We start from the raw sequence: 26,503 nt of genomic DNA, 5'->3' as shown, positions 1-26,503 counted from the left end.
TTCTAAACACATGTTATTTCTTATGTGATACTTCAAATGAAGACATGTTCAAAACTGAGACACAATATTAGGAAATCACCAGATAATTCCAATAATGACGGAGTATTAAAAGTGATGAGAAAAACACAAAAACAGGATGTTCTCTTTTCTGCCTTTTCTTCTCATGTTCTGTACAGTTTAATGACACATCTGGACATAAACACAAAAGCATGAATAGGAAAAAAAGGCTGTCATCAGTCACTGGTCCTGGGCCTGAGCCCGGCCTTTTTCATCTATCTGCAAACAATTAGACAAGTTGAAAAAAATATATATTTGTGTTCCTCCTCTGCAAAGGTTTTCTAGCAAAACATTGTTTTCTGACTGCAACCAGGTACGATGAGTCACTGTTTATTGGAAAGGGAACAAAGTGAATCACATGTAGTCATTTCAAAACAAATAATTTCTTTTGAAATGCCCTTTATGTTCCTTGGCAGAAAAATTTGCATTTCATTCTAAAAAAACCCAAAGAGCTCATTCACTTTTTTTTTAGCATTTTGTTGGTTGAAACATTTTTTAAAAAAAGCTATGTTTTATTTTTTATAACCTCTTGGCTCACAGTGAATCACAGGAACTTGAACCAGTAGAGGTCAGTAAAAAAAGGGTTAGCAGCTGCTTTTCATTTGGACTGGCATCAACTTCAGCCTATCTAACAGACAGATTTCACTCTTCTGACTGGAGCAGCTGCACTTTTCCTCCTCAATGGATGCTTGTAAGACGTGTGTAAAGGTCTGACACCTGAAATCTGTAGTAAATGGCAAATAAAAGTAACCATGGAAAGCACATTTTTGGCAAAGTGGTTAGGCTGGATTTAATCAGAAGAACTTAGCTGTTTTAATACTTCAACTATTGCTTTAATGCAACAAAATCTGCTTATTTTGACAGCTAAAAAGGAGATAAAAGTATTAAATAAGAGATAAGACCATATAAACAACACCCAAATTTAATCTACTAAAGTGTTAATACGTTAGGCAGCCTAGTGAAATAAACTGTTTCTGTTCAGCTACACCCAGATATAAAACCAGTATTTCCTGACGACAGTTGCCATCTTCAACGGGACAACAAAAACTGTCCAAGAATAAACACAAGGAACATAAAACTGAAAGCTAAGTATCAATGTAGCCTCCAAATGTTCTACCTATGAATCCTTGTGGGTCTCTGTAGGCTCTGGACAAACAGGCCGGACCCATTGGTGCCCCACCCTGAAACCTGAAAAGTCACCTGATTGGTTTGTAGGAGAGCGTGAAATGGCTGACATGGGTCCATCGTTTGCAGAAATCAGTGTTTTATTCTGCTGATTGAGTGGGGTCAAGACTGGTTTTCATACAAAGGGGGGCTCTTGTGTGTCACTTTCAGCATGCAAGGATCTAGAAGAAAGCAGTTGTAGAATAAAGGCTATTTAAGAACAAACATTCATAATAAATATTGCTTTGCACCATTATTATGGGGGCTGTGACAGCATGGTGGTCAGTGCTGCGGTCTTGTAATCCTGAGGTTGCAGGTTCAAGCATAGGTTGCATCTGATGTAAAGCAATTGCAAAATCCTTAGTGCCAGTTTGCTTGCTGTAGTAACCCCTGCAGAAGGGATCAGCCGAAAGAAAAACAACAACATTAGGAAATAACCTCCAGTTAGACATGAGGCTTGAAAAATAACCATAACTCCTTTTTTAATCTATGCATTTCAAGGTCCTTTGTTTTGTGTCATAAGCTGTGTTATAATATTTGTTTTACATCATTATATTACGATATTTATTGTGATTGCTGCATTTTTACTCTTTGTCAGCCCTTTAATGCATTTTAAAGGAATGCAAACACAAACATATCCTTCCGTGTTAAAGTAACTATAAATCTTAACATACTGAATGGTACACTGTTATGATTTGTTGTAAGGACCGAATGGTGCAGACTGATTCGAGGACTCAGTGAACAAAAAAAAGATTCAATTACCATAAAAACAAAAATTCTAAAGTAACACAACCACAAGGACCAGGTAGGGTAACAGGCAGGCCAGAAGATGAACTGAGGACGGAGTGAGAATCTTGGAGATCAAGTAGGCTGGGAGTGATGAGATAAGTGGTGACAGCTGAGACTAATGATTATAAAGAAGAGGTGTGAGTCATAAACTGAGAGCAAGAATGACTGAAGGAGAAACGGCCAATGCCATGGGGAGACACTGAATATACGATCAGAAAGGAACAAAACCAAAATTGTGTCCAGAAGAAAACACGCACATCATGACAAAACATGCTGAATCGATAACAACAACAAAAAGAGAACAAAACAACCACAAACAACAATCAAAACAACCCTGGATGATAACAGTCATCCTCTGAATGTGTCCTCAGCAGTATTTTTACCTGCGTGTGATTAAAAACCATAGAGGAGCAAAGCGAGCATCCAAACCGAGAGTGTGTTGTGTTTCGCTTACCTCTGAGGTGAACAGTGTGGAGCTGATTGCACTTTTTTTTTAATGTTCTCATTAGTCTACAATCATCAAATAAAAATTAAGCCTCTAACAAGCCCATAGAACACCCACACAACATTAGACGGAGAGAAAATTAGCAGTAACTGGTGAACACAGTTGAGGGTTTAGCAGGATTTTTCTTTTCTTCCCGAATCGTGGAACAAAAAAAGAGATGAAATGATCAATAACATGGAGCAGATTTAAGGCCTAGCTTTCTTTGAAGGGATGCATGCATGAAAACACAGCAATACTTGAATTTGTAAACAAAGGTTATGGAGTTTTTATTCGTCTGCTTGAGTCACTCACATAAAAACATGGACGCCTTTAATAACGTTACCTCAGAGCTGCAGCTTCCTCTTTCAGCATTATGATTATCTTCATCGTTGGAAACCAAAGGAGGAACCAGTTGCTCATCCACTGTACTTTTCATAATCAAATCTCCTGCTTTGCTAACCTAAATTTCATCTAACGCTTTATAACCAAATGAAACATGTGCCATGTATAAATCCTGAGTCATGGCATCGTTTACTTTCTTGGTTTCGTTTTTTGCTAGAATAGTGCTGTTTCACGCGGTTTCGTCTCCTTCTTCTGTTTTTTGAGTGATTTTGAAACACTAAGAATGACACATTTATGAGTTCATATGTGATAACAGCTTGTCCCACCCTGGAAGGAAAAAAAAAAGAAGACATTTCTAAACATTGCCTCAAACAAGCGGTTTGTTCTTGCCTCAGCCTTTTACTAAACAATAACAAATGCAGGAAGGACAGAACCAAACACACTGCATGGGTGGACAATGACACCAAACTTTTGCTGTCATAATCTGTGGTTTTTCTTTGGATGATTGTTTGTTTTTCTTTGGTCCTTTTGTTGTTTTCATATTACAATTCCTCAGCTCAGTTTTCCTCTTTTCTCCCCTGTCCCACATTTGCTTATTGCATTTTAGCCATTTTCTTATTTGTTGTTGTTGCTTTTTGTTTTCCTGCTGCCCCAATCAGCTTTTTTTTTTTTTTTAGATTTAAATCCTTTTTGTCCCAGTCCTCAAGTTAGTCTGCATCCTAAGAATCCTAAGAAGCTCCCTCTCTTATCAGGTGCAAATTTGAAAGCAAATGATGTAAAGAAAATCGGTTTGAGCTATTATTAATAAATACATTTGGCAGGACTGGGATGCAGAAATGAGAACCATGTGAGCTCCAGCTGACTGCTTTTGTTCTTTTTTTTAACTGTAAATGAGGCTAAACTGAGGGAGGGATACGAGCTGCATCTCCGCCTTTCTGGGGAAAATGTGTGTATGAGAGAGAAACAACCGAGTGAGAGAGAGAGGGGGGGCAAGAAGGGGTGTGTGTGTGTGTGTGTGTGAGCACTTATTTAGTTTCTCCCCAAACGTCGCTGGCTGCATTCTTGTGTTGACGGAAGGCGAGCGGCGAGCCTGACTGGAGCTGAAAGTTCGCTGCAGACGCTCCTGCGCAGGTTGGTTGATCTTCATAATCCTTTTCATGATCTTCTAATAGTTCACACTTAATTAGGAGACCCGGGGTCCGTCTGCGGGACCATGTGGACGCCAGACGGTCCGGTCTCCATCACCAGCGTTGAAAATCCTCCGGCTCTTAGCAGCAAGACTTGGAGACGTTCGCGCATCTTCTCTGGCTTCGTTCATCCAAAATCACCCAACCCTCAGAGCTGCTGAGGGTCTGTCAGGAATGTCAGCATCCAGGCAGGGGGAAATCGTTCGATTCAAGTGGCTACGGTGCAGTTGCTGCAGCTTCTCAGGCGAAACCCATCACCGAGCTGTCCAGTTATGAGGAGGCTGCTCGCGCTTGGCTCGACTGCGGCGCAAAGAAAAGCGAGATTTTTACGCGCACATAGCAGGAGAGCCTTTCCACCCCCCCCCCAGTAAGGAAGGATCCTCTCACACAGAGGTTTATAGTAATACATCCACATGTCGATGCGCGTGATTTACCGTCTTCCACTCTGTCCTTTAAGCGCGCAGACAGATTTCTCTGCATCAGCTTGCTGTTGAGCGTAAAAATCAATCCAAATTTAAATGCACTCGTTTTTGTGTTTTTTGATGATGGGCTTGTCCAAATATTACTGACTGGCATAAATTCTTAGAATGGGGTAGCTTCAAAAATACATGTGCGGATGTTTGATGCATCTATAACAACCCCATTTTTCTTTATAATTATACCAATTTCGCTGCTTTAATTGAATAATGACAGGCTATTATTGGCTGTGACCTCTGGCTTATTGGGAGAGAAAATGCCGATCTTTCTGCTGTCAGGTGACTAAACGTGAAAGACGACACCTGCTCACCTCAGGAAATAGCTTTATTATGGAGCTCTCCCCCCCACACACCCCCAGCCGGGAGTGTGCCAGGTGCGCACTCGCCGTTTCTCCGCACTGTAACTAATGATGTATGTGGAATTTAAAGCTACTTGGCCTAGATATGGATACTGTGGATCCACCTGAAGACAGAGGGAAGCTCATCCGGACCGGGAAGGGAGGAGTTGTGTTTAAAGAAGACAAAAAAGTGAAATGCAGAGAGGAAAACGGAAGTGAACTTGACATTATCTTTTTATGTGTCAGTAACCCAGCTCAGTTTTTGCATGCAGAAGGTACCTGTGTGTTTGCATATGTGTTTGCATTGCAGCCCCTTTGCAACAGTGGCTGTAATGCAGCAATATGCGCAGACTGAACTGAGAACAGTGCGTTTTATTGTTATTGTTTCGGTTTTACTCTAAGCCTTAACTGAAGTGAGCAGGAAAAGGAGTTAAAGCAGAGAGAGCGGAGCATATGGTCTCATGACGTAACAGCGCTCTGACAGCTCCGCTCCTGCGCGCGCCCCTGGATGTGTTGTGCGTGCGTGCCGCCTGTGCGCGCGCGGCGCCGAATTAGACCAGGACGAACCTTCAAATGCGCCGTCACCATCACCGTCCCCGAAGCGCGCTCTGACAGACAACATTATCAAAGACGGAGGATGAACGCCGCGAGCACCGCCGCCTGCCTGCTCGTCGCCGCCGTCAGTTGCTACCTCTACGGCTACGATGTGCTGTCATCGCTGCTCTCTGTTCCAGACGACCCCTCCATGCCCGAGCCGGGAGCTGGCCCGCGGCGGAGCCCGCAGGGAGTCCCCTACACCGAGCTGCCGCACATCGTCAACGCCGACGGACAGCACCTGTTCTGCCGCTACTGGGAGCCGGCAGGCCCGCCAAGGTCAGTGCGGAGCGGAGAGAAACGAGCCATTTTGTGACTGCTTGCACTTGTTTCTAAAAGGCTGTGTGATGTGATCCTGGGATGTTGCAAGTAATTCTGACCACATGGCTTCCTTCAGCCGTGCAGTCACATGACTCGAACTTCAGCAGATGGGCATTCAGCTGACGCCTCACTGAAGGCTTGCTCGATAATTGCGGGTGTTTCTGTGGGTGTAAACCCCAAGCGCTTCTCCTCTGAGCTCAGCTCTCTTTAATAAAGACCAAACATCTGTGAGTCTGACTGACTGCTGAAGAAGTCTCCAACCAACACAGGAAACAAACAAAAAAAAAATCAAAATGAACGAGAGAATTTACAGTTTATATGAAAATAAAGCGTCAGTGCTGAGTACTGAATGAAAAAGCTGAAAGCTAAAATAAGCAAAACACCAACCAAAAGCTAAAAGAAAAAAAAAAGCCATGCAAAGGCTAAAAAAAGCAAGATGGCAGCAAAAACGTCAAACTAGACAAACACTAGCGAAAAGCTAAAAATAGCAAAATGCAAGCTCACAGCTAAAAAGTACCAAAATGCTACATGGAATTAGCTAAAATGCTAGCTAAAAGGCAGCTAGAATGTAAACATAGTAAAAAGCTACCTGAAAGCTAAAAGCACCAAAATGATACATCAAATTAGCCAAAATGCTAGTTAAAAGGCAAAGTAGCCAAACGGTAGCTAGAATGTAAACGTAGTAAAAAGCTAGCTGAAAGTTAAAAGTTACAAAACACTAGCTAAAAGTAGCTAAAAGCTAGCAAAAAACTTAAAAGAAGCAAAATGCTGGTTAAAAGGTAGTAGTGGTAAATGCTAGCTAAAAGTAGCAAAACACTAGTCTGAAGCTAAAAGTAGCAAAACGCTAGCTAGAGCTAAGAGTAGCAAAATGCCAGCTGAAATCTAAAAATAGCATAAGGGCAAAAATAGAGCCAACTGGGATGATTACAGAGTAAATCCTGTTTTATTACGAGGCATTAAGTTACACTTGTTGTTGGGAACTTTGCTGTTTGAAGTATATAAATAAAAAAGCATTATTCAGTTCTATTGTGTTGTCTCTGCTGAATAAAAACACTAATTAGGTTAATCCTCTCGTTTTAATAACGACCATAAGCATCTTTGACTGATATTGGGTCATGACCCCATTTAAAAAAACAATGAGGTCTCCATATTCAGCTCAATTTAAAAATTGTAGTTAATACACCAGTCATTATTATTTTTGTGTCAATGTTTTTTACTTTTAAACTACAAAAACTAATAGTTTCATATCATAAATGTTTTCAACAGACTCAAAGGTGAAAAAGCAATCATGTTGTCCTGTCCTGCCTGTGTGTGTGTGTTTGTTTGTCTGCCATGTTAGAAAAATACCTGATGAACCACTGAACAGACTTAATGACAGTCTCAAAATATTTAATTAAAATACTGGCTGTACATCTACAACTTCTGCCGGTTAAAGACGACCACAACAGCTGACTGACAAAAAAATAGCTGTAACTGTCGGGATCTGGGTCAGATAAGAGTCAAAGATACAGACTGGTTTCACAAAGAAGAAATTACTTTAATTACAAAATAAAAAAAACTGACAGGGAAGCAAACTACATACAAAGCGGTGTAAGCATGAGGATCACACAGGGAACAGGTGGGAGAGCGAACCGTACTGCAGGCAGGTAACCTGCAGGGTAACCGGGGGAACTGGGAGTAAGCCAGGAGGGTTTAGTTCAGATTATTTGCTTCCTTCTGCACTAAAATTTGTATTTTTTAATTAGTAGTTACATTTACCACTCAAATTAAAAGCATTGTATTCAGCTGTATCAAATCCTGACTCGTCCTGACTTGTTAAAGGGACGACATCACTGCATTCTTAGCAAATGACATCAAGCAAGTCGATCGACTACACAAACCATTCAGACTGGTTTGGAGCCGTGCTGTTGGAGGCCCGTGTCGTGTGTGTGTTTTCATAGTTTAAAGTCCTCCCCGCCCTCGCCACACATGTTTGTGTGGCAGTGGATAAAACACAGAACAGAACCAAACCCAGACGTGACGCTCGCTGGGAACGCAGTGATGGGACAGAAACCAGAGAGCACAGATCACTCACAACATGCAGGGCTCGTGGTGTTCATTGATTCTCTGTTTCTGATGAGTTTCTGCACCACATACACCCTGAAACTTAGTTTGCAGCAGCATGCGTTCATGTACCGTGTGTGGTATTGCCCACCACCGAAAAGCAAAGATCAAAATATCTTAGAAACCAGTGATCAGATTTTAATTGAACTTACAGAAAGTAACCATTATTATTTGTAATCAAACTGATTCAGTGCTTTGAATGTTGAATCCTTTGCCCTTTTTTATTTACAGCATCTGTGTGTGTGTGTGTGTGTGTGTGTGTGTGTGAGCTGCAAACACTGAGGTATTTTTGTGTGAGCACGGCTATCGACACAAACATAGGATTTTTTCTTTTTAATTACCCACAATGCCCCTGCTATCTGAAGTCCCAGCGAAGTCAGGAGCCCTTGTTCTCTTTATTCTCAAGTTCTTTCATCAACTAAAAACATTCTGCCGTCTTGCCTGTTTATTTGTTTAGAACTGGCGCTGTCGGCACACTTTCTCAGCCTCCGTGTTTTCTTCTACTGTTTTGAAGTAAAACGCTGAATCACAGCAGGATTAAAATATCTGCAGAGTCCCCCGAGTCGGAACTGTTTCAGAGCTGCAGCTTTGGATGGCTTATATAAGAGATTTCTCTCTGGAGGTCAAGCATGCTGAAACTACAAACAGGCACAGCAGAAACTGATTCAAGAGTTCCCGTAATCTGTATTATGGTGTGTATATGGCCTAAATTGCCTGTGTTTTACTATAGTTTTACTATAACTTTGTGCACTTCAGCAGCTAAAAGCAGATTAGCTGATTATGGGTTTGTGTGCAGACTGGAAAGGTTTAACTTTGTGTGTGTGTTGATAGCAAAGTGAGAAGGCTACACAAGCTGCATTTAAACTTCAACAGCATGGTTACATTCCTCACAGAACCTCAGACTCATTAAGAGTCTTTTCGCTGAGCTAGCAGCTCTTGTAATTTGGGTAAAATAGGTTTATAATGAGTTTTATAAGGCAGAAACCAGTAGCTGCTCCAAACTGATGCAGGCTACTTCTGTGCACCATTAAAGCCGATCTCGTACAGCTAATGTGTTTGTTGTTTGTACTTTTATCTGAGTGTAATCCTTGTTCAGAGATAATTTTGGTTTGTCTGAACAGAACATGATGAATAGATAATTAGTGTGATTGTCTTAGTGGAAAAATTAGGGGTTTATTTCTGCCTTGTGACAAAGTGTCCTTGTGCAAGATGCTCAGTCTCTCATTACCTCTGATGTTCTTATTATGTGCTCTCTTGTCACTTTGGATAAAAAAAAAAAAAACCTGACATATGACATCAGTGTCATGTAAAATCTCTTAAAGCAAAACCAAAGTAACTCCCAGCCCCATTTTTTGTCAAACAGCTTAAACTTTGATATTATCACATATGGCCTCTGAGGGCTTTCTGTAGCCTGTAAGATCCACAGACTCACAGCTATCAAACACTGACTTAGTCACATCATTTTTATAACATGAAGTGGCAAAACAGGGAGTCTAAAGGTGACAAAACACATCTAAAGGTTTGAAATCACAGCCTAACCTGGCAGGTGTAGCATCACATGTTTGTAACTGTAAAATAATGTTGTCAAAGAAGAACTATTTTTAAATTGTAAGAGTTCATTGTAGGATGATCCAAACAGCATTAACTCCATTCTGCAGGTTTTTCAGAACAAAGTCGAGCTTCATTTGTTGCGTTTTTGCTCTTATCAGCCTGAACAGCAGCAAGTTTAGTGATTGGATTTAATGTTTTGAAACATCACGGAACAGCAACCACAGCTCTAAGAACAATGTTACAGAACATTACTATCAGTAGTAGTATTAGTACATTATGAGCAGTCTCATGCAATATTGCGAGATATATCAGTCAGAGTGTGTGTTGGGACTGACTCTGAGCTACTACCTCATCAAATTGAGCTAACAGACAAACTGGGCTGATTCCAACAGTTAATGATGAGATTAAAAGCAGAAATCTTGTGCAATGAGTACCCCTTAAAGTATGTGTGGTGAATGGCTCTAATCTACAACCACACCAAATTTTAGCCCAAGATCTTTAAGACAAACTTGATTATAGTCATTGTTGTTGTGTTTCCTAAGGTCTGCTGGCTGTGGTGACCATCTTGACTTGTTTTGGCTCCAAAAGTTAATCAGTTGCGGCTGTTACATCCGATGATGATTTCCCTGAAAAATTCACTGAAATACATCATGAGATACTTTGCTAACAGACAGAGTTGGCTCTAAATAATTAATGGTGAAATGTTAATTTTGTGTAATCTGTTTTCGGAATATGTGTTGAGGATCAGTCTTTTTGTCTACCACATCAAATTTGAGGCCAGTATCTGTAGAATTGTTGCAATATTTGTTTTTATCTCACTTTATGGTCTGCCTTCGTCTTTTAGTGATGGGCAGAAAATTGCAAACCTTACTTCTTATTCAGATATCGGGGTGACTCTTTGCCTGACAGATATGTAGTTGTTACAACTTCTTAGCTACCCACCAGATTCTAAACTTAGAGGCAAAACTAACATCGTTGTTAATATTTTATACTGGATCCTCTAAGCAAAGTCCTTTTTTGTTCCCATTATGATGACGCTTTCAGTGTTTTAACCCTGATCTTGTGTTTACTGCTAATATTTCAACTCGCTGTGGGTCACACAGTTTATGATGCTATTACACTGAGTAGATTTGTTGAATAAAAAGGCAGAAAGGAAGCGTTCAGGTTAAATTAAAACCCCACACTGAGTGTAAGGGAAGAAACCGCCCTGGATGTTTAGTGTGACCTTTGTGTCAACCAGCTGGAGATGCTGATGATGTTGGTGATGTTTATTGCAAGAGCAAAACATTAAAATATGTGTTTAAACAAAAGATGAACTGGGTAAAACATTTGCAGCCAGCAGGCAAATAATTACTTAACACAAGAGGAAGTAGTTCTTATTCTGAGTTTGTTTAATTTTCCAGGAATCCAAATATTCAAAACATTTTTTTTGTAAATTTGAAGCCTTGTAGACAGTGTTTTTTTTTCAGTGTTGGTGACTTTAATCTGAATGTATCTAATGAATATGTGCTTCAGAGAGCAGCAGAGATGAATGCCAGGTTAAAGATTCAAACCATCTCAGTCAACTTTTTTTATTTCCCCTTAGGGATAAGTATCTTTTTCAGTGTAAAACGTTGCAGTGAACAACAAGACTAAAGCATCTGCATGCCATGAATGTGATATTGTGATATTAACGTTCGTAATCGCATCTTGTTTGTGCCTGTTTCATGTGGAAAAACTGGAAACAGGATCTTGAATCTGCGGCCATGTGTGACTGTCTCAACTGAACAACAGTACTCGTCAAACAGGAAAGCAGCTTATTCTTTTGGACACGATTATTGACACAGACTTACCCAGGAAGAACATAAAATGGTTACTGACAGGTGAAAGACACACTTGAAGATGTAGTTGCTGCTTCTGTTTAGGAAAAAAGTAAAAGTTCTCAATTACATTCACTTGGTTTTTGAGCAGGAGCTGCTCTGAACATGAGAAAGGGAATTTTATCCAACTATATTGTGAAAAACTTGGAAAGACAATTAAATGAACTTGAACCTCACTGTTTAGACGAATGAGGGAAAGTCAAACTCCTCCGATGCTGGATTTTAAAGGTTAAAATTTATTTTTGGATTTTCTTAATAAAAGCGGTACATCTGGAAGAGAGATTAAAGCTTTAAAAACACTACATATTATCGTTTTCATTTAAAGCTTAAAGAAGCAGGTCAAAGGTTGTTGAGCTCCTGTGAGGTCCTTTCACTGGAAGCAGGTGAAAGGTAATCAAATGGAGCGCAGAGATTTCTGCAATGATTAACAAGCTTTGAGCTGATGTCTAATTTGGGCTAGCATGGACACTCGTACACCATCCACACACACACACACCTGGAGCTTTAGAAGCATCTGCACAGCTGGTCGACTTTCCTCTCGTGTTTGTGTCTCTTTATTGTCAGGATTTTTAATTTCACTGTGTCTGTGGAGGATACTTTACAAAGACAGTTCAGTTCAATTGTATTTTTGACAAAAAAGACTAAAAGAGCAAGATCCCAGGTACGATGGGCTGAAATGAGCTTCCTCCGCAGAGTGATGCTCGGAGTCGAGCAACTGCTTCTTCGCAGTGAAAGGAGTCAGCTGAGGTCGTTCGAGAATCTGATTAGAATGCATTCTGGGCGCCTCAGTTTGGAGATTTTCCAGGCACGTCCCACTGGGAGGAGACCCCGGAGCAGATCCAAAACTCACTGGAGGGATTATGTATCCTCTCTAGCCTGAGAATGGCCTGGGATCCCACAGGAGGAGCTAGAGAGTGCCTCTGGGAGGAGTGACGTCTGGGTTTCCATCTTGGACCCCTCTGACATGACCAGAAGCAACATAAATTAAATGGATGGATGGATGGATGGATGGATGGATGGATGGATGGATGGATGGATGGATGGATTGATGGATGGATGGATGGATGGATGGATCACAGTTAGTTTAGGTTGATTTACAGGATATTGTGTTTTAATGGAGTTTCGGAATTTCACACCTAGATAAAATGAAGCATCTGTTTGAAATGAAAAAAATAATAGGATTTGAACTCAGAATATACACCATCGCAGACTCAACTCTCTCCATTCGAAATGCACCACTTGGTCATGAAATAATGTTAGCTTTAGCATGCTTAAGTATGCATGTTTTTGTTTTGTTTTTTATCTCCCATCTGCACAATGTCTGTTTAAAGTTTGTTGTTTTATTATTGGTAGTTGCTCCAAGCTGTTCACAGAGCATGCTGCTTCTCTTGACATCAGTGTGTCCATAAATCTGCCCTTTTTTTCTGACAGGCATTGACATCTTGTCACAGTACAGTTTCATAGCAGACACTCACAGGCGCTCACTGTTCCATCTAGCTTGAGGTCAAATTCAACATCCTTACCACAAAAAAAAATACTTCTGACTGAAGCTCTTCGCAGCTCATAACTTAAATCATCATTGTTTCTACTAAACTTTAATAGTTCTGATTAGGTTTATATTTATTGACCAATGATTCTAATACCCCAAACTGTATTAAGCTCTGCACTTTGTCACTAGGAATTAAATTCAATTTGTGTTTTTGACTTGCTCGTAAAATAAAATGGGAAATGTTTCACTGTGCAGAGGATTATCTTTAGTGTTTCAGGTTCACCTTTCTGCTTCACTGGTGTAAACTTTACTGTGGCAGCTTGTCTCCTTGAATTTCTATCCATCACAGCAATTTCCTCTTTCTTTCTGCTCAGCACACTTTGACACACGCACACACACTTCATATGAACTCCCTCGTTTCTAGCATCGTTTCAACCATGCTGGTTTGTCACACTCAGTTTCTACTTGTCAATGTCTGTCTCGTTCTTATTGTTCTTCTCCGTCACATCCTTTTCATTCTGCTCCAGGTGCATCAAACCTTCCCGTCACTCAGGAGCTCAGACTGTGATTCAAATAGAACAAAAACGTATCGAATAAAGAAAACCTCACTTATGTTTCAGTCTTTCCTGCTGTATTTCAGATTAGTGACATTAAGAAAAACATTAGCAGTACAGAATCGATTTGCCCCAGCGTATGTTTTCACTATTTCTTTTCCTCTTTGGATTGTACACATAGATCTTTCATTTGTTGCTAAAATCTTAACTGCTTGAAACGTTGGTTCGATTTTATTTCCTCCCTTAGCCTTTATGTGTTGATTTATCGCTGCCCTGTTTGGGAAAAAGCAGAAGTAACAAGTAATAAAGTATATAAGAGGAATTCAGGTGATCTTGAACATGATAAACGATGTTGAGAATAGCAATGAGAGATAAACTGTGGGCTGGAGATAGGCGCCAGCTCCTGGAAATGAAAAGGCAGGAAAAAGAAAACAGATAGATTGATAAAAAAATGGAAACGCTGCAAAAATATTCTCATTTTGGGTTTAGTTCCTCTTCCATGCGAAATTCACAGCCGAAGTTGGAGAGTTTGAGGACCAGTGAGGGGTTGAGATTCTATAGTTTTGTACCCCTCCAGCATTGCATAAGGGGGATTAGGATCTTGGCTTTGTTTCGGCCCTCTAGTTGTTTGGAGTAGCTCTGTGTAAAGGCAGTGGGAGGCATAAACTGTCTCTCTCAGGGTGATTTAATAAGGCTGGTTATTGGCCATGTTGTTCCGGAGCCGAAAAACTGTGCGACACAAGCGAGTCTCCGGTTCCCATGGCAGACGAGAAATAAGAACAGAAAAACCTCTCTTTTTTTTCATCTTTACCTAATTAGTACATTTCTAGAGGAAAAACTCGAGAAGCTACCGTTGCTGTGAAAACAGTATAAATATGCTGAAGAAGCTGAAACTGCATTGTTAGAACTGAAACAAGCAGAACACAAGCTAAAAGTGCTAAAACGTATGGTTAAAGGAGCAAAAGGTTAGCTAAAAGTATCGAAAGACTAGCTAAAAGCTAAAAGTACCATTTGACGACAAAAACAGAGGAAGTATTCTGAAGAAAGCTTCAAAGAAAACAACGTTTTTGAACGTATTGAAGAGATATCGGTGTATTTCTATAGGGAAAGGATTGTATAAAGTATAAAAGATACAAAAAAACAACAGAAGTTATATTACCAATCTTCAAAATGAGCTAAACAATTTGATATATGGCTACAATAACACAAACTGTGCAGAAGTAGTTGGACTGCAAAAGACTTGTAGACAAATAAATAAAACAGAAAACTAACTCTATCAGGCTATAATGCACCACTGAGTGGACTTTAGTGCAAACAAGCATTAATGGTAACATGAACTTTTGTCCCCCGGGTTACAGGAGACATTTTGGAGGCTTAATTGTAGCTTAAACCAAGTTTTTTTTATACATTTAAAAGAAAATAAGCATCGTACAACTGTCAGTAGCCTTCTTGATCTGAAGGAAGACCATAACAGTTTTGTACTCGTCAACCAGTATAAGGTCAAAATATCTCAGCCTGTGCAAACAATACTTGCTGCAAACAAATGCCTTTCGAGCCTTACCAGACTTAGTAAAGTGGAAGAAGTGGGCTGGCTTTACACAGCTGAGCCAACATACTGATGATGCCTGAATCGTGTCACTTGTCTACAGTGTTTGCTGAGACTCAGTTGGAGGGTCTTCAGACGCTCCAGACTTGTAAAACACAGTATTTGCATGTCCTACAAGACGTGAACGTTGCTTTATTTTGATTATTTTTCTTTTATGACCTCCCAAACATGAGCAGTAGTAAAAATAAAGCTAGTGAAGAGGAACAAGAAGTGAGCTCATCTGGCAAACCAATAAAAAAAAATAATATTTGGGGAAGTGATGGACGGAAAATCTTCGAAAGAAAGGCAGGAAATAATAAATGAGGAATGCTGCATGTTCACTGTATAGTTGCCTTGACAGCAAATCTAAATTACCCCCACTGCGGAATATTTTTTGCTTTCACAAAGACACTCATTCTGAGTGCAGAGGATGTCTTAGCCCCGAGCGATGGCTTCGTCAAAAGGAGGGAAAGAGCTGTGAGTGAAATGTGCTAATAAAGCCTGATGAACAGCTACCTCTGTTCTACTCTTCCTCGCCACCCCTCACACGTTCACTGACGTTCTCCCTGTTTCACTTTGTTCCCTTCTTCCTCTGTCGCTGAATGCATTTGGGCTAATTGTCTGCCGTTGCTGCTGCTTATTGAAGCTCCTGCAGGCTTCTCTCTCAGCGTCACTGATGCTCCTCAGTGAAAAAACACTCAGGCATTTCACTGCAGTTCCCCTCATTACCATGCACAGATAGAAACAAAACATTCAAAGATTGCAAAGAAATGAAAGATGACTGGCAGAGACTATTAGACAGGATGATCCCTGATTCTTAGAACCCTGATTAAAATATAACTAAACTCAAATATATTTAGCACCATAGATTATCCTTCTTTTTATTTTATTTTACTCAATTATTGCTTTATTTAGCAAAGGTTTTTGCACTACTCATGAAAAGCAGAGCCTCTAAGTAAAATCTGTCAAATCTTTATATTGTGACATAATGTGCGTTGTGTAAACTAAATCTAAATGTTCCCAAGCAAATTTAAATATTTCTCCCAATGGTCACTCCAGTTCTTAAAAATCTATAGTGATGCTCCATTTTGAACTTTTGGATTTTAACCTTCTTCCCAGCCAAAGTTCATCAAAACTCATCGTTGCCTTTGAACAATGTAAACTTTCAGATATTGTTTAGCTTCACTTCATTTAGATATTTTTAATCTGCTTGTTTTAACTAAATTTGCTGATTTTTATACGTTGCTAGTTTTTGACTGTCCTGAAAAGGGTTCATAAACAAAATGTATGATTGTTATCATTATTGCTGGAATAGCCAACTGTGCCACAGTCTATGCTAACAAAGTAAGATTTTGTGCCGCTTTCTTGGAAGTACTACATGAAATCCTTGGTTACTGCGATTAACACTTGTCTGACACACTGAATTATTATCCCACGGGTTGTCGCTCTTTCTACTCTAGTCTGAATACTGGATACTGAGGGTCGGCATATACCAGCTAAATAAAAATATATCATTAATATTAGTAGCATATTTTCTTAAATAATGGCCATTAGTCTCCAAACATGATTTACCTATTTTATGAGTAAAATATATGATAAACAATAGTAAATTAGTGCATAGGCTGTGGTAGTGCTGCCAGTCCTTGCCAGGGTTTGGTGGGAGCCTCACGACAGAATACACCTTCTTTCACAATATACAAGTTATATGTTTATTTGGGTAAAATAAGGCTGTTTTTATGCATTTTTGGACTGATGGTAGCATACAGGAAACAACTTTGACATGTAAACAATAAACAATGACAGGTGTAGCACCTAGCAAGATGGCTGCCAAGAATCTCATGTTTCACCATCAGTGGCCACTCAAGCATTTCTCTATTTCAGTGCTGGCTGCACAGTGTTTGGGACATTTCAGAACGATTTTTATAATAATTCACAAGAAAACTGAGCAACTGAGACAGCTTTACTGAAAAGATACAATCCTCATTTTTAAAACCTCTCAGTGTTTCATCATTTCAGATCAGAGATTTAAATGCTTCAGACTTTTAGCAGGAAAATGAACTGTTTTCACTGTATTTTTTTGGGTTATATAATTTTTTGCTGGCGTTCCCAGTGTCTGTTTTGATTGGGGAAGGCAGGGGTGTGTAGAGGCAGGCAGATGGACAGATGGATGATAGCTGTTATCTCTGAACACACAGTCTGCCTCACTCTCAGCTTGCCTTTCTCTGCTATTGCTCATGAGTTTTTTCATCATCCTGTTTGTCAGTATCTGTTTTTTATACAAAAAAACCCCCTCACAGTTAAGCACATAATAATGCACAAATAAATAAAATATACTTAATATTCAATGTCACAAATTCATTTTACACCACTGCCTTTGAATATAAAATTGCAAGATAATGTCCAAGCAAAACCATTTCCTGTTTTTGGGCTTTTATTGGTAAATCAAGGAAGCATGGCCCTCTCATGCAGTTTGTAAACTCTATGTTTGTTTGTATCTGCTCATGACAGATAAAAAAAAGAGGAAAAGGAGTCATTTGTTGGTCTTTTTTCTGTAAAAATTTAATATTTTCTTCTCTCTTCTCGTCTCAGGGCTCTGGTGTTTATTGCTCATGGAGCCGGGGAGCACAGTGGTCCATACAATGAGATGGCACAGAGACTGAAGGAACTGTCTCTGCTGGTGTTTGCCCATGATCACGGTGAGTGAACAACAAAGCATCACAGGATTGGAAGCCCATGCATACATTTACACCTGCACTGATAGTGTTCCTCGTGTTTATCGGTGGTCCACACACGCAAACACAGCCTCTGATTGGCTCCATCAGCCCTACTGTTAGAAACATCATGTAGATTCCTTCTGTAGCAGCACATCTGCCTGTGTAGTTGATAAACTGGATCGTTTTGCTACTGAAACTTACTGCTTTTGGAATTTTACAGCAAAATAGTCTGTATGATAGTAGAACTGGTGGAACTGGTTTGTGGACCATCAAGACACAGACCAGTCACGTCTTGTGTTTTAGATTTCTGCTTCGTTGTTAGCAGCCAAAGGGGCATCAAGTCAAGATTTATTCATATTGCTTTTATTTCCCACAGTGTGTCAACAAGATTTCAAAGTAAAAGTTTTCTTTTTAAGCCATTTAGTCAAGTTACACTGTCTGCATGCTTTCATGCCTTTTATGCCAGAGTTTTAAACTAAAATCATCTTAAATTTTGTTTAAGCGGCACATTTTTAATTTGTGAAATTGGCCCAAACAAATAAAATCAGTTTGATTGTTAAGCTTTTTTGTTCTGCTTATTTACTGCTGGGTTCAGTGAAGGGATGGGCGCAAAGTCATGTTCTCTGTTTGTGTTTATACATGTACCAAAAGGCCTGGATGTTGTGCCCATAACAGGAGAAAGCCTTTGTGAAAATGGTGCAAACAAGAAAACATGCTTCCAGCGAACATAATGCTAAAAATCACAATAACAAAGTAGCACAAAATCCTGATTTGAACCCAGAGTCTGCTTTAGCCAAAGGCTGCAGGCAAGCAAACTAAAACTTTTAAATTCTATTATTTTTTTATTTTCAACTAGTTTTTGAAGGAAAACCTGAAAACTTGCTGCAAACAATCTGCAGTTCTTGTGCCTGTTACATATGGACTGTGTGTGCAGCAACACACTTCCCTCTCCTGTTCCTACTCCACATTCAGTTCTGCTATAATCGGTTTAAGCACTTCTTCTAATGAACAGACTGGACCAACAAGACGGATGGTTCTGTACTTACTGTTTGTTTTGTTTGCTGGAGAAATGACCAAATATGGGTACGTTTTTAGCGAGGGATTTACTCTTTGAGGTGGAAACTAAAAAAGCCCCCCCAAAAAAGTATCCCATCGCATGGAGCCACATCAGTCCAGTTGGTGTGGCAGAAGACACAGTCATGTTATAAGAAGATGTTTCCAAACACACTTTGTTCTTTCCAGGGCAGTTACTTGTTAACAGAAGAAAACTGAGATCCCCGAGAAAAACCCCAAGTATGCACAGAGAGAAAACGCAGAAACCATACAGCTTGTATCCAAACCCAACCCTCGCTGTGAGGCAATCATGTCAACCACTGTGCCTAAATATCTGAAATATTTAAGCTGTTAAGATCTTAAATACTCTGGGAATGTATGATGACGTGTGACCGTGCATCAGAGTCCTGCTGGTAAACCTCAGCATGTTGGTCCATTATTCTGCTCTTTAAGGGAACAATCCAGCAGAGGCAGGAAGAATAAAGTCTCAGCTGTAGGAATCAGGACGCATTTCCAGCACTGGAAATCTCAACAAAGAACTGACAAGAAGAATAAAAAAACGAATGACTGAGTCTCCTCACGTAGGCGCTGTTTGCACAGTGACACCTTTTGAAACTTTACTCTGTTAAAAGGGAATTATTGAACTGGAACAAGACCCTGTAGACACTTGTTTTTCATCTATTTCTGTCACTGTCAAATACACACACTTCAGACACACACACAGACAAACACACCACCTTGGGCGGCTCTTGATCAAATTGAGATCGCTTTCTTTTTTTTTTCTTTCTTTCTCTCCTGTGTATTTCATTCTAAATAAAGGACTTTTATGTCTTTTTCATTTACAACCCTGAACAAACTGGAGGTTTCTTCCCTCTGACACTGACCGGATCTTTTATCTGTCAGTATTATTTAAAAATCAATCTAATTAACAAACATATAAATTAACAGTCTAAATTTTTTTTTGATTATATTCCAGACTTTGGATTTTGAACTGTTTAATTGTTCTTTACACATTTTCTTCTTTTAGTGTCTATTTTTTTGTCACCTGTCACCAAAAGGTGAAAGCAGATGATCATGTTTTTGCCCTTGTCTGTCTGTTACCAAAATATATCTTGAACCACAAGACAGATTTTATAGAAACCTGCAGAAAATAATCATTTGATGTTTGTCTCCAACTGATTAACCAAGAGAGAACCGCCAACATCCGACCAACCTTAGAGAATGCAAAAAATGGCTACAATTCAGTCAATTTTAAAGATATTGAGATAAAATTAGATGTGGGACTTATTCACAACACACCCTGTACTCTTTGTGTGACATCCCATGATGTCAAATGAGATTGGACCTAATTTTATTTTCAAGATTTGACCCAAACAGCTACAGCTCTGTCATTTCTCATCAGAAGAAATTCTAGTTTAAAACTCTGGCTTTTTTTCTTTTTGACAAATTAATATTATTATTTTTTTTTATAATCCAGGTATTTTTTTCCCAGTGAATAACTCCCGTTTCTTCTTCTTCTTCTTTTTCAATTTCTTCCAGTTGGTAATGGTCAGAGTGAAGGAGAGAGGATGAACATCAAAGAGTTTCAGGTTTACGTCAGGGATTCCCTGCAGCACATCGACCTCATTAAGTCCCGCCACCCCGACCTTCCTGTCTTCATCGTGGGACACTCCATGGTAGGACACTGTCCACGATCTGTTTCGGTGAAAGGACTAATCAGAATCAGAAACACTTTTTAATCCCTGGAGGGAAATGCAGATTTATAAAGAAGCCCCTGTTAGACGGTGACAAGTAGAGCGAGGTAGACATTTTTGGCTTGTTATTTGGTTTGGCCCAACGAGAGCGCCATGGAGGATATTTGTGTGCGAGGGGCAAATGTCAACAGTTCAGTGAAGGTTTATTAAGTTTGCTTTTCTCTGTAAACCGCTGCTTACCTTTTACCCAGTGACACAAATCCCACCTGACCTGGGGCTGCTGCTGGTTACAGACAAACCTTCAACAGAGCAAACGACAGGTTAACTGGGTCTGAGTAAAGTCCAGTGTGCTTTCTCGTTATACTGACCCTCACTTACCCCTAAACTCAGTTTACCTAAATAACTCCAGATTTTACTATATAATTTAGCATTATGTCATTTACCAGCTGCACAATGCTCATATTTAATATGGTTAATATGAAGCACCATATAGCAGTTGTTAGCTTTGGGTAGCATAAATAACATAGTATTATCATCTGTCCTGGCTGTGTCCAACAGTAAGAAAGTCTATCTGCATCTCAACAACTCATAAGATTTTAGAGGTTTTGTTATATTCACATGCAATAGTTTGCATCTTAGCTCGTTTTTTAATCTTAGGGCTAAACTAAGATAACAGGCTGCTTTAAAAAATACAACTTTTTCTAAAACTGTCTGAATTTTAAGTTAGCTCAACTTCAACTGGTTGTTTTCTGTCAACGGTTTTTATGTCCAGCAGCGAGACTAGTTTTCTTAGTTTGTGAAGATGTTTCACCTTCCAGCTGACGGGTTCCTTCAGTTCTGATTCGAGACGAGTTCCAGACATTTCACGCCTTGAATCACTGAGATCAGGTGTGTTCCTGACCCAACCGCCTGCATGCTTTCCATTCTTCTCACACAACTCAAAGTTGACATTAACTCCCTGTATGGATGGACGGATGTGTCAGCGAGGCACATGCCGTATGTGACTTCATCTAATCTCAAGGTGTGAATTACTCCACTACAGCATGGACCTCATTAAAAGTGAGTAAAAAAACAGGAAAAAGCCTTCTGAATGAGAGCGAAAACATCTTCAAAACCTGTCAGAAAGTAGTCTGATTATTTTCTATGTAAACACTTATAAACGAGGTTAAAAAAGCACATGTAAAAAAAATATCAATGACATTCCAAATACTAGTTTGACTTTCGTGTTTTTTATTTTCAAAAAGTTGAAATTGGCCAAATTAAAATAGGTAAATTTAGTTTGAATAGCCTTCAGTTTGAGTTTGTGAATGATGAAATCAAATAATTACATAACGTTGTGACTAAGGCGGGTGATTGAACCATTTTTGAGCCTGATTTAGAGCGTTTCAAACAGAACGGCCTCTCGTTGTTGTGCTCCATGACCCAGTAACTGTAAGTGCAAACAAACAGAACAAAAACATTAGTGATGAGTTACATAATGGATGATTACTCTCTGTTTACAGGTTGAGTCAGTTGTACTTCACTCAATTTATCCCTGTTAGATGAATAGGAAGCCCACATTTTGTTCTTTGTGGATCTCTAAATTTTGATATGATGTGACTTTTTTTGATGTTCCAGCAGGCAGAAGTGTTGGTGATTCAGATCATTTTAAGTTCAAAATAATTTGGTAACTACAGAGTTTTACATCAAAAAAATCCATTTAAGACATCAGTTTCTTCATCTCCTTCTTTCTGCTAAATTAGGTCTTATTTATTGCAGTCAGTTGAGCTTGTAAAGGCTTTTACCAACATTCCATTTGATTAATGTGTCTTATTTATTTTTCCTTTTAAAGAACATAGATCAGATCACCACTCTGGGATTCTCTTTATTGCTGTGTTTAAAACTGCCAGAGGTTATGGGAACAAACATGTAAATGTTTTTGTATGGAATTCAAGATGGAAACAGACATATTTTTTTAGCTGAAGACATTTTGCTTCTCGTTCAAGAAATTTTTTCAGTTCAAATGAAAAGTTTCCAAGTTTAAACTGCAGTGAGGAGCTCCATTTATTCGAGCTGAGACCCATTTTCACTGTAGAGCCCTGTTTCATTTTGTATTTTTTTGGAGGGGTAATTCCATACACACCTGGTGGTTAATGTGCACCTGAAAATGTTTTAGTAATCGGATGTGAATTATCTGCTTTCTGTGCAAATGCACTCAGTGAGCTGTCAGAGCAGCGTGGCAGCAGGTCTGCTGATGTTTCTGTAAAAATGACGATACATTCAGGCAACTGAACTGCTCCATTCGCTGCGTTTGGATACCATTATTTCCCTGTATCACACTTTAGAAGCTCTTTCAGTGCTTTTTTTTTAGCTTCACAGTTTTTTTATTGTCTTTCTTCCTCTTCGGAGCCTCTGTGTTTAGGAAACCGATCCCAAACACAATGTTTTGATGGCCTGTTTTTACAGGCCTTGCTTCCCAGCTTCCCAGCGTCGTAACAACGCATCCTGTTTCCATTAGTCTGTTCCTCTGCTCCTCTGTTTGTATGGATCTCTCCTCAAAGGGGCCTGGATGATGCACAGCACAATGAGCTGCTTTAATACAGTTAGCAGGGAGCAGCAACAATACAAAGATCACAGGGGAACATCATGTCCCACTCACACAGCACCTGCACGACCAGATCTCCTTTCGGATCAGATTAAAACAATAGCTGTTTTAGTCGTGCATTCTAATAATCAAAATTTAAACTTTTTCAGTCATTTGTTTTAGTAGCACGGCTGGAAAGGTAGCACCACTGCTCTTCTAATTGATCCACTTTATATATTTATTGTTTCATTCTGCATAAGCTCATGGGAATGCTGACAAATGGCTGCAGCTTGGCCTCCTTGCTGTTTTTCATTTCTTTCCTCTCCAGCAGAGATTTTGGCCAAGGCTCATTTGTCCTACTTTCTAAGCTCCAGCTATTTATGTAATGGTTTATCACAGTTTATGCCCATTTTCTCAGTTTTTTGGCCCTCAATTTCCCTCTGTATGTGTTACCCACTCTATCTTTTCAAGCTAAGCAGCATTTTGCATTGAAATACTATATTTTGAATGCATTTAATAATTTCATCTAGCCTTGTTTTTCATAGAAAGTTCTCTGTTACCACTCAGAGTACGTGTTGAGGATGACTCTCAGCTACTACCACACCAAATTTTAGCTCATTATCTCTAAAACTGACTGAGTTATAGCCATTTTTGTGTTTCTTATGGTTGATTGGTCGTGGCAGTCATCTTCAGTCAGGTTGACTTTAAAAGTAATCAGTTGTACATCCAGCTACTACTTTCTGACAGATCATTTGAGTTTTAAGAAATTACAGTACTGCCCATCTTTCACCTCAGTTGGTGATAATTACACGTAAAAAAAATAGATGAGAAAAACTAGAGAAAAAATGAATCTATTTAACTGAAATAAAGAGAACTTTAGTTGAGTTAAATAGATTTAGATTTATTGGCTTTGTTCCCCTGAATCCTTGTAGTCACTGTGTAATCTTTAGTCTATTACCACTGAATGAATGCATTAAAGTTATGAAAGAATCTACACATAAATTAATCATGAATAAATTGTAATTAAAACATTTCTTGCCAGAGTCTTGTATAATTACTGTCAGGTTAAAATAGGCCAACCAAGCATAAGTGTTCTTGGAATAATGTGCAATATATTCGGCCACTAGCGATGCGTCAGAACTATATGGTAATTGTTCAAACATCAGTCTGTGTCATTTAATACTATTTCACTATTATTTCACTCACAGAACGTCTTTATTTAGACCATCCCATGTGAGTACTGGAGCTCTGTAGTGCATGTAATGTCTGTGTGTGAGCTCATGAGGGATTTTTGGACAGTTCAAGTCCACCCCGTGTCAGAGGGCACTTGGACAATATGCTCATTCATCCTTCAAACCAGAGTTCAGGGACAGAAAGTGTTAGGCGGATGCTATCCAGAGCCTGAAAGAGCCTCACTGTCCTAATCCTCCTCCTTCTGGCGCTTTCATTGTTCACACACATCTCACTCTGTTAATCCACACCACTGGAAAGAAATCACACTCTCTAAAAAACATCTATTAAAAACAAATCAAATATGTTAAACCAGTCTGGCAGTTGGGCGGCGAACTACATTTTTCTTTTTCCTTTTGGGTTATAATTTGGTCCGTGTGGTTCTGATGTTCACACATTGAGCTTATGCTCTGGAGGGAAACAAAAGGCTGAGGAGGCAAACCTCTGTGTGTGTGTGTGTGTGTGTTTGTAAGCAAGTGGCTGTTTGTGAGCTCTGTCTCTTCAGAAAGTGAAGTTTTTCTAGTGGGAAATGTTCTTTCTTCCTGCGGAGGCTCTTTTCACGAAGTGGGCCCGCGATCGGCCCCAAGCTGATGAATATTCACACAAACTGACAAAAGAAAACTCAGATAAACAAAAGCCGAAGCCAATTAGTTTCCAAAACCAGGGAGCGAGTGGTAGATGGATTCAACCACTCAGGATCTGTGTTTTTGCGGCTCACAAGAAGAGGAGTCGGACCAAAGTCGGGCAGAGCGAATCGATTCGAGTCCTAATGATCATGGCTCTACATCAGAAGGTTCCAATCATATCAGCATGACCTTGTTCTGCTAGCTGCCATCACATAGCACACATTTTTGCCTCGTGGGCTGAGCCTTTACATTTTTCCCCTGGTTTGTGTAGATTAACCGCAACAATGGAGCCGGGTGGAAACTCACGCCCAGCCAAACAAAAGATGGATTGTTTTACATTAGACTTGACCTCTGAGAACCTTTCCCACTGTTACTTAACATCAGAACCTCTCACCTACTTTACAAAGACCTTCCCACGTCTGTCATCGGAGAGAAAGACACTCCTTGTCTTTTGTTCCTCCAGAATCATCCTCCAGAACTCAAATATCAAATTTAAGTCTGTTGCTCTTTCTCTTATTTCTTTCTTTTCTCTATTTTTAGTTTTTTTAAGTATTTATCTAGATAGTCTTACAATTTTAAAGAAAAGTAAAGAATTCTAACTTTGCCATCATCATACTTGTCAACCCCTTCAGATGTATCCTGACCTTCAAAAATTCGTAAAATCCATAGTACTTTAATACAACACATAGTTCATTTACAACAACATAAATATTATGTTGAATGTGGGTATATACAGCTGAAATATACACAGCAGAAACCAGAGAACAATTACTGTACTTCTTTCTCACCACACAACAGCTTTATTAAAAATATCTCAGGTAGAAATAATCACTGCGCACATTCAAACGATGACCTTTGGTGCATGAAACCACAAGACTTTATTCTGAACGTGTCAGGGTTGAGTGAGGCGAACCCAATATGCAGACTCGTTCTCAGATTTCAACAAAAACTAACTTCTTAACAAAAAAAAAAGAGAAAAAGAAAGGAAAAAGCTGATGTGGCAGCAAAAAACAAGAAAACTTAGTAACAGGTGGCGGGGCAGAACGAGGGACAAGGAGCACGGATGTGACTTGAAAAACACTAAAGCATGGATGACAACCAGCAGGCGGAAAGGAATGAACCAGCGAGGCACGAATGAAAAGAGACCGGTTTTACAGAAACAGAGGGTCAGTGGGAGCTGGGTTACAGCTGGGACATGATGAGGAACAGGTGAGGTGGGCGTGGCAGGCAGACCGGAGCGTTGCAGAGCTACGGGCAGGTGAACAGCGACACAGGAAGCAAAACTACACAAGAACTTAACTAAACACAGGAGAAACAAGAACTATAACAGAATTACAACAGCATAACACAATGAACTAAATACAAAATAAAACTCAAAATGACTCCAATCAGTGACAGAATGAAGCAGTATTGCGATATTACCTGAGATTCAGGGATAAATATAAAATCAGACATTTGTTTCTATGTGTGAATTTATCAGGCAGTAATGTTTTATGAAAACAAGACGTCAAATAAATTTGAAGCTGAGTTTTTGAAAAATCTGTACGTCCATAGTCATGACAAATGGGGAAAAATCCTTGTAATTTATGCAGGGGTAGAAATTAGCACCCGCCACCGGCCAAATGCAGGTAAATATTTGAAGTGGCGGGTGAATTTGATCAACACACACGCCACTGTGGCGGGTTGGCAATTTAAACAAAAAAGGTGTTATTTGTCCTCTTGACATATAG

The 26,503-nt window shown here is 39.5% G+C and overlaps 1 protein-coding gene across 2 annotated transcripts in view; it reads left to right on the top strand.

The window, feature by feature from the left end:
* The first annotated feature begins 3,824 nt into the window (after positions 1 to 3,824).
* The window catches only part of mgll (monoglyceride lipase), a 35,701-nt gene continuing 13,022 nt past the window's right edge, over positions 3,825 to 26,503 (top strand). Inside the window, exons 1-4 of one of the 2 annotated variants that reach the window (XM_017411292.3) lie at positions 3,825 to 3,967; positions 5,572 to 5,710; positions 17,483 to 17,589; positions 20,200 to 20,336. In XM_017411292.3, the coding sequence (XP_017266781.1) occupies positions 5,583 to 5,710; positions 17,483 to 17,589; positions 20,200 to 20,336 (372 nt within the window). In that variant the 5' untranslated portion in view covers positions 3,825 to 3,967; positions 5,572 to 5,582. Of the gene's footprint in view, positions 3,968 to 5,281; positions 5,711 to 17,482; positions 17,590 to 20,199; positions 20,337 to 26,503 lie in introns of those variants that run through there. The other variant, XM_017411291.3, reaches the window with a different exon arrangement.

This window comes from Kryptolebias marmoratus, linkage group LG8, assembly GCF_001649575.2.
Source record: "Kryptolebias marmoratus isolate JLee-2015 linkage group LG8, ASM164957v2, whole genome shotgun sequence".
Lineage (NCBI taxonomy): Eukaryota > Metazoa > Chordata > Actinopteri > Cyprinodontiformes > Rivulidae > Kryptolebias > Kryptolebias marmoratus.
The sequence above is the reverse complement of the archived record's forward strand: the minus strand, read 5'-3'. Positions and strand labels throughout refer to the sequence as shown.